The sequence below is a fragment of the Nicotiana attenuata genome, unplaced genomic scaffold (genome assembly GCF_001879085.1).
Source record: "Nicotiana attenuata strain UT unplaced genomic scaffold, NIATTr2, whole genome shotgun sequence".
In the NCBI taxonomy this organism is placed as follows: Eukaryota; Viridiplantae; Streptophyta; class Magnoliopsida; order Solanales; family Solanaceae; genus Nicotiana; species Nicotiana attenuata.
This window is the reverse complement of record NW_017670579.1, coordinates 57,497-66,643: the sequence shown is the minus strand read 5'-3', so window position 1 is coordinate 66,643 and position 9,147 is coordinate 57,497. Positions and strand designations below refer to the sequence as shown.

Sequence of the window (9,147 nt, the reverse complement as noted above, 5' to 3'; positions counted from 1 at the left end):
CCCCCTACCCCCCCCCCCCGACAAAGGGACATTGTCCCATATTGGAAGAGGAAGAGGTTTTTGATTGATATATAAGCAATTGCTCTTCTTCTAGCTCTTAAACAGTTGAGAAGAAGGCAAGCCTTGCCGTCGTCGCTCGGCTTCGGATTTGATTAATTTTTTGGACCAAATTTATTTGTTAATAGTAAATATTAACAGAAATATTATTCAATATTCGCTTTAATAACAGAATATTAATATTAAATCCGACGGAATATTAAACGTTTTTCCGTTATCCGTTTTCGGTTTTTCAGTTGTGTAACTGAAAATTAACCTCCCTCTTCAATGCCCGGTTTATTATCGCATAAATTAGCCATTTATGTTATGGCATTTATGTTATGGCCGTTTTGCATAAACAGTCATTCTGAAGAGTTGCACCTCTTCAGTTTTAGTGGTGTTTTGTTTATTTTTTCGCTTTTAAAGTGTGACATCGCTTACGAAAAATTCTATGCCACTGGTCACCCATACAATAATGTGGATATATATATACGCCACTGATTGGCCTATCCAGAAATTTATGTTGGTCAAGTTGGAATTCATTCGATATGGACGTACAGAAAATGCCTATGATCATACATGATACATCACGAGAGATTATTATAGCAGCAATGAAGTATTAGATTATAAGCATTACACAAAAGCCCTCTCACATACAAAACAAGAGATTTAATGACAAAGAAGGGGGCAAAGGTGCAGATCTTAGTTGCATAAGTAAATGGGGTTAACACACTGAAATAAGGAATTACAGACTAGGATATGCTGGTCCTCATGCCACGTAAAGGATATGCTGGTCCTCATGCCACGTAAAGGATATGCTGGTCCTCATGCCACGTGTAACATGAAAAATTGATTATCGAAATAAACATAGCAACTAGACCTGTAAATAAGGCACAGTAAGAGCAAAAGACTTGGAAAGAACAATATATCATGGTTATATCCTGACAATGAATATTGTAAAACATAAGTAGCATTGCATTTTTCTGAGCCGAAGGTCTATTAGAAATAACATTTGCATAAGTAGCATTGGATGTGTTGTTGTATAAGTAGCATTGCATAATTGCCAAGCAAAGGACGTACAAAAATCAGTATCATAAAACTCAATACCAGGATGAAAGACAGCAAATTTGATGAATATTTCATCTTTCAGGGATATATTAAACAAAATATTTAGGAGAAGACTAGTTACCTACTTACCTTCAAGGCCAGAGAGAAGCCCAGATCTTGACTCCTAACAAGAAAAGCAGAGAAGATAGCTTCCAAGAAAACATAAAACAAAAAAAACAAAAAAGTGGCCCATGCAGGTCTCGAACCTGCGACCTTCGCGTTATTAGCACGACGCTCTAACCAACTGAGCTAATGGGCCTGTTGGTCAGAAATCGTCGCCAGTGTTTATATATCAGAAACTAACGTAAGAGAGAAGAAATACAGGTTCGCTTTCCAGTTTCCAGCAATGTAGGAAAGCACTAACTACTGGTATTTCTCGGATATATTAAAGTACTGGACACAGGGTCATGTGCACTTGTAACTAAACGATCATTTTTTCGGAAAATAAAACTTTTATAGAAAATTACAAAAACAGAACATCTAATGACTCATTACCACCACTCAATCAAAATATAGACATACAATTTATTTATTTTTTTGGAGGGGGTCCTCCCATATTCAAAAAAAGAATTTATAATCTTGAAAACGCAAAAATTCAGAATCCGCATGCAGGCGAGGGCAACTGTATATAGTGTTGAGGTTTTAAGCTAAATTAGGCTTAAAAGAGGGTGAATGGGAAATGGAGAGAAAATAAAATATTTGAGTTTCATTTGAGATTCCCTTCTTGACAAAGGGACATTGTCCCATATTGGAAGAGGAAAAGGTTTTTTGATGGGTATATATACAATTGCACTTCTTCTAGCTCTTAAGAGTTAAGAAGAAGGCAAGCCTCACGCCGTCGTTGTCGGCGCTCGCTCGGCTTCGGTTTCGTTAAATTGATTGATTAATTTTTTGGACCAAATTTATTTGTTAGTAGCAAATATTAACAGAAATCCAACGGAATATTAATATTAAATCCAACGGAAATATTAAAGGTTTTATTTTCGTTATCCGTTTTCACTTTTTCGGTTTTGTAACTGAAATTAACCTCCCTCTTCAATTCCCGGTTTATTGTTGTGTAAATAGCCATTTATGTTATGGCCGTTTTACATAGACAGTCATTCCGAAGAGTTGCAAATCTTCAGTTTTGAGCTCAACATTAGCTATAAATACCAGTCCATTCTCTCAGATTTTCCATACGATTTTCTGAGTTCTCTTCCTTTCTTCTGCATTGTTTTAACTTCAAAGAAAGCAACAGTAAGTGTAGTTTGCTATCAAACTTTGTATTCGCTGAAACACTGGGGTTTGAAGTACCACTACACCAGTGTGAAATTCGTTCTATCCTGGAAGGAAATAATCCACAACCTTGGGTACTAGGAGGGGGTTAAATTCCTTAAGGAAACACTGTGAATTCAGTGGGCTCGGATTAACTTCTATTTTGTTTATATTTCTGTTTATATATTATTTTATTTTCTCCAGAATTATTTTACAAATACAATTTAATTAGATATAGTCCCAGAAGAATCAGAATCCTTGGCAGGAGCAAACCCGCAGCACCAAAACTATGGGGGTAATGGAACAAAAATGAAGTGCTGCAAAAAGAACAAAAAGCACGGGCAAAGACCTTTTTATCAATGATCTTAACCAAATATCCATGAAACTAGACTTATAAACTGTATCTTTTAATTTATCTCTTTCATGCTATGCTTGATCTATGCAATGATTTTGTGTTTTTTTTTTAAAAAAAAAATTTAGTAACTTATTTGTTTTGGACTAGCCTCAAATAGATTTATCATGTTAGTTACTATATAAGAACTGATCAATATCATTATATAGATCAAGAACACTTTTGGCCAAGCTTCTTTAACTACTAAAAAACGGCCCATTTACGATCGAAATTTCTGACGTAAAAAAGTAGTCGAAAATTCCGACGGAATCAATCCGAAATTTCCGACGAAATCTGTCGAAAAATGCACAAAAATATATTTTTCAATTTTTAATAATAGATACGACTAATATTCCGTCTATATCCGTCGTAAATTTTGGCGGTAAATTCCGCGTCACTCTTAGCGGCCAATTCGGTGGAAACAATTTAAAAAAAAAAAAAAAAAGTAGCGACCGGTTCGGTCGGAAATGTTTAGTAAAACGAGGTTGACTACTTTGACCAATTTACCGACCGAATCGGTCGGAGAGGTTTTTAAAAAACCCTCCCGGCTCCCTTTCTTTTCCTCCTTCTCTCTTCTCTCTCTCTCACTCAAACTTTCTTTTCCTTTCCCTCTTTTCCTCCTTCTCTCTTCTCTCTCTCACTCAAACTCCCCCCACCCAAACTCGTCGCTGCCATCAACCAGTAGCACTTGCCGGCGCCGCTGCAGGTCCGTCGAGACCCTCCACTGCCACGTAAGTTTCCCTCATTCTCCTTTGTTATTTTTTTTTTAAAATACACTGATTTTGCAATACCCAGTTCTTGAATGTGTTGCCTTCTTGAATTAGTAAATTGTTAGAAGACGTCTTTGTTTTTCATTTGACTGGTAGATGCTCGACAAGATGCTTCAATGGATCGAGCTTTCATGCGGGGAGAGTTTGATGTAATCTATCACTAAATCTAATTTAGAAAACATGTATTCAGCTTATTGAAGTGATTAATCGATTTATACTAACCTAAATTTATCAATTTTTTTTATTCATACTGTTTCTTACTAAGCCTAAAAGATTGAACTTCAGAAATTGATTTTTAGACTTCGTAACTTAAAACAAGTACAACACTACTACAAAATTTGAAAAAGACTTTTTACTTACTTATTTTAGGTGAAGACGGGTGACAAAGATGGTTAGAGGTGAACTTTGACATAATTTGTTTATTCTTTTTTCCCTGATTTATGTGTGTTATATAAAAAAAATATAAATTGTATACACTTTTATGATCTTTGCCCTAAATTCTAGCATATAACTTTTTTAATATCTTTTGACTTTTATGGAATTAAGTTTAATTGAAATCTATTATCATTTTTATCCATTAAATTATTAAATTGTTGTTGTAGATTAGTCTATGACTTATGACAATTATGCTTAAATTAAATGCTTTAATATATTTATTCTATTTGAATTCTTTAATTTTTATATGTTGAAATAGTTTAAAGTTTTATTTGCAATTAAACTTAAGATGTTTATTAATTATATATATGTTAATTTTAATGCAGGTTTTTGCCATCCTTTCAGACTACACATTTGGTTGTGGATTCTTTGAAGCCATTTTATCATGAGCTGTGGACTTCTTGGAGACAGATATCGTACCGCATCAGAGAGCAAATGTGGAATCAATTTAGGGTAAAAATTAATTATATTTATTTAATAGTTTTCTTCTTCATCTAATGTTACTTTTTTATGTTGCAGACAAAGTGTACATGGCATCCTCAGCATCAAAATGAAATAAATAGTATTTTTGAGAAGAAGGCTGCTCGGCAAATTAAAGATACTATGTGCGCTGCTCGGAATGTCGGTAAAATGCCAGATTGGTTAAGAAAAGATGTTTCGGATAAACTTCTTGAGAAATGGAATACCGCAGAATGGAAGGCGAAGAGTGAACAAGCAAAGGCAAACCGTGCCTTTAGTAAAGGTGGCTCGTTGCACACAGGAGGTTCGATTACTTTTGCAGCCCATAAACTAAGATTGGTAATTACTTATAAAAAATTTCTTAGTTTTACATATAGAATTTTACATTTGTAATGTCTAACTTGTACTTTTTGTTACGAAGGAAAAGGAAAGAGGGCGAGATATGAGTCACGATGAGGTCTTCGAGGAGTTGCGTAAGAAAAAGTAGAAGGATGGTACTAGAGAACACTGGGTGGAGACGCGTGCGTCAGACACATATGTAAAATATTAACTTCATAATTATTTGTGGTTTATTAATATTAGTTTGTTTACATAATAGTTATGTTTTCATTTCAGGAAGATTATCATAAAAGGTGGAAGAATGGCAACAAACTCAGCCTCCTTCAACTCAACTAACACCTTATGATATGGCTTCATTGTGGACAGAGGCAGGGGTGGATTAAATAAAGACAGAGTCTACGGACTAGGAGTACGTCGACCTACAGGTCATCCAGCCCACTATTTGCCAATTCTTCTTCTTCTTCTCAAAATCAAGAACAGAGGGAAGATATGAGAAACAAAATTCGTGATTTGAAGCAACAATTGGACTCCCAATACGGAACATTTGTTAAGATGCAGAAATTCATGAGAAACATGGGCATGATTTATCTAATGATGAGGATGAACAAACTAAATCTGATGTATAGTAGTTTAGTTGTGATGTTTTGGTTGATTGGTAAACTTGATTGTGAGAGACAACTTTATGTATTGTTTTAAAACTTGAATGTGGGTTACTATTTGGATGTTTTTATGCCCAAAATTGATAGGTGTAATGGTTGGTATTGTTGGTTTAAGTTGTGTTAATGGTTGGCATGTTGGTTTAGATTGTTTTAATGTATTGTTGGTTTAGATTGTGTTAATGTATCGTTGGTTTAGATTGTGTTAATGTATTGTTGGTTGGTATTATTGTATTGTAAGAGTTTGACAGGTGGTGTAGCTCAAAATTGGGCAGAATTCTGCCCAGTTTTATAGAAAATTCCAACAGAATTCCGACGGGAGCAGTCGGACAGCTGCCCAGATTTAACCATAAATTCCCATATTTCCGACCGATTCGGTCGAAAATTTAAAAAATAAATTAATATCCAATAGTTTTCGACAGATTCCATCGGAAATTAAATAAAATTGAAGTATTAATTATTAACTTCCAACCGATTCGGTCGGAAATGATATATGTATTATTTAATTTTAAATAAATAATTATTTTATTTGTAATATTACGACTGATTCAGCCGGTAAGTTCCGACCACTCTGGTAGGAAATGTGAAATATTTGGTCGTCTAACCTTTTTGAACTTTGCGACCACTTTGGTCGGAAATCACCGATCTATTCGGTCGGAAATTATTTTCCGACCGACTAATTTCGGTTGAAAAGTAGTCGAAAATTCGTGATTTCCAACCGAATTCGACCGTTTTGGCCAAAAGTTTTTCTTTTTGTTTTTGTCAAAAGTATTTTTTTTTCCTAAAGTTAAAAGTGTTTGACCAAGATTCTGGAAGGAAAAAAAATGTGTTTTTGATTAGAAGAAAAGGCATCAAAAAGTAGCTTCTTCGCAAAGCACTTTTTTGAAAAATATTTTTGAGAAAAAATACACTTAAAAATACTTTTTAGAAGTTTGGTCAAACACTAATTGTTGCTCAAAAATGCTTTTCAAATTAATTGGGGCAAATATCACTTTTAGCCCGCGCCAGAAGCTATTTACATTAGGTAGCCGAAAAAGTGTATAATATTTGTATATAACCTACAGAAGGTATATATGTACAAACAATATACCTTTTTTGACCATTATTTTGAGAGCAGCTATACAATATTGTTTTCCCAAATAATATTACTCAAATACAACTGTTTCTCACCAAAAGTATTTTTTTAAAAGTAATTTTGAAGGAAACAAAAAAAGAACTCTCAAAATAAACTGATTTTAGAAAATTGGCCAAACAAGCTATTAGTAATTAACTAGATATATATGGATGGACCATCTGAAGTGCCCACAATGCAAGTCACATAGACTAATGAAACAAGGAGAATTATAGAGGAGAACAAAGTTTTCAAGCTTTATTCTTGCCGAAGTGTATCCTGAAATCAAGTTAGTTCAGAAAAAAAAAAGTCGGATTCTTTGCATCTCATTCAATATTCAATTATCCAAAAATTGACAAGAACAAATATGCCAACTCAATTACACGCAAGCACACTCCTATAAACAAGCCCATAATCATTACTCCCCTTATTCCAAATTGGATCAAATATTTACCCCATTTTGTATTCAAAACCAGAATTATAAGAGTTTTGTGTTGACCTACAAAGGATAAAATTTTAATAGATAAAGTTAACAGCTTAAATATCACTTATCTCCACCTAATAACCAACTAGGGTTGTGGTGGTGGATGTGGGACTTCTTTTTTATATTAATTCCTCATCTTCTGTCTCGTTGGAAGCTTTAAAAGGAAGAGAGCCACAATTTTCTTTGACTTTCCTTCTCTCCTAGCCACTGAGATATACACAGGTCAAAAAGAGCATATTTTTTGGCTCTCATTTTGCCTTTTTTATTGAAAACGTGATTATTTCTTACTTGGATTCTTGTTCTATAGATTTACGGGAGAAAACAGCAATTTGCATGCTCCTAAATCTTTTATTTTCTGGTGAAAAATTGGTCTTTAATTGGCTGGGAAATATTTTTTAGATGCTACAACCTTGACAAATTAAGCACCTAAGATTTTAGTGACAATGGCTTGTTCTTTGAATACTGGTTTTTCCGTTTCTGTTCCCTGTTTCAACTCCACAGCCAAAGGGTCTCGTCGTCGTTGCCCTTCCATTGGCACTCTGCAACTTAAAGATTTAGCATCCAGAGAATTTCTAGGCAAACCCTTGGATTATACATCAGATCACATTGGTACTAACCATTGGAATGTTGAACGACTTTCTGTATGTAAATCCTGATACATTTGCTTCTGTGTTTATACCTGGTGTTTTCATGTTTCATTCTTGTTTTTAATTTTTCGAGATCAAACCATTTATAAGTGTTTATTCTAATGATCTTAGGCACAAGTATCAATTGATGCTCAGAGATGGTGGGAGAAGACCCTTAAACCCAACGTGGTAGAGATCAGTTCAGCACAACAACTTGTTGGTTTATTATTAAAAGCTGGTGATAGATTGGTCATAATTGACTTCTACTCTCCTAGCTGTGGAGGTTGTAAAACTTTACATCCAAAGGTATAATATATAGCAATGCAAAAGCAAGAACTACGCCGTAATCCTAAGCAAGTTGAGGTTTACTATATGAATCATCACTATCTATGCCGATCCATTTAAACATAAAATAAAAATAAATAAAGAAGTTAGAAGTTATAACTGGTGCTAATATTGATGTTTGCAGATCTGTCAGTTAGCTGAAAATCAAACCCCAATGCTATATTCCTCAAAGTAAACTATGAAGAACTGAAAACCATGTGCAATGCTCTTCATATCCCTGTCTTACCTTTCTTCAGATTCTATAGGGGTGCACAAGGCAAAGTTTGTAGCTTCAGCTGTACCAATGCAACAGTAAGTATTTCAAATTTTCTTGGACGGGGGCGGATTTAGGGTGGTTCTTGTGGGTTCAATTGAACCTATTACTTTTGATTCCAATTATGCATATGTATGCAAAAATATTTATAATTTAATTATATAATAAGATTACATTCATTCGGAACTCAGATCCTCTGTATGTCCCATTACTATAGTGAGATGTTTCTCTTGGTTTTATTGATATTTTACTCTCTGTAGAATAGTTTGCTGAATTATTTAGTTTATCACTTACTGAAATACTGCTTGATGCTTCTTTCTTTTTTTTTCATCTTTCTTTGGACTGAAGGTTTATCATAAACAATCTCGTACACACTATCCTCCCCAAACTCTACATTACACTTAAAATTTGTACTTGTGCAGATAAAGAAATTCAGAGACTCATTAGCAAAATATGGGAAAGATCGATGTAGTCTTGGTTCAGCAAGAGGTTTAGATGAATCTGAGCTTTTAGCCTTAGCCTCAATTGGAGAATTATCAAGAAATGATTGTACGAGGAAAGATATATTTCAAGAATCATCCCTTACAGGAGTAGTAGATGTATACTATAGCACTTTGGAGCTAAAAGAAGGTAAAAATTTTTTGATGGCCTAGAATAGGGATTTGGAAAAAAAGATTTCTTAATTTTATGGAGTAAAAACCAACTCCAAAGAATTTCAGTAATTCTGGTTGAATGAAGCTATTCTGCTTTGAGAATGTACATATTAGCAATTGTATTTTCATCTCTGCCATTTGGGGTATCTTATGTATAATTTGGAATTAAGATTGTGTACTTGGTACTGACTATTACAATATCAATCTCTTACCCCCCTCCCCCCCCCC

The 9,147-nt window shown here is 34.2% G+C and overlaps 1 protein-coding gene, 1 non-coding gene and 1 pseudogene across 2 annotated transcripts; 2 read left to right on the top strand and 1 right to left on the bottom strand.

Moving 5' to 3' along the window:
- Positions 1–1,328: 1,328 nt before the first annotated feature.
- Positions 1,329–1,402, bottom strand: TRNAI-AAU. The gene has a single exon. It is a non-coding gene; the product is annotated as a tRNA-Ile (tRNA).
- Positions 1,403–3,384: 1,982 nt separating this feature from the next.
- Positions 3,385–5,573, top strand: LOC109241180. Its single transcript, XM_019407898.1, has 5 exons — positions 3,385–3,519; positions 4,320–4,446; positions 4,513–4,791; positions 4,874–4,990; positions 5,068–5,573. Exons 2-4 carry the CDS (start codon positions 4,429–4,431, stop codon positions 4,937–4,939), a joined length of 363 nt encoding a protein of 120 aa, XP_019263443.1. The 5' UTR covers positions 3,385–3,519; positions 4,320–4,428; the 3' UTR covers positions 4,940–4,990; positions 5,068–5,573.
- A 1,567-nt stretch (positions 5,574–7,140) lies between these two features.
- On the top strand, positions 7,141–8,939 carry LOC109241182 (annotated as a pseudogene).
- The last annotated feature ends 208 nt before the right edge of the window (positions 8,940–9,147 follow it).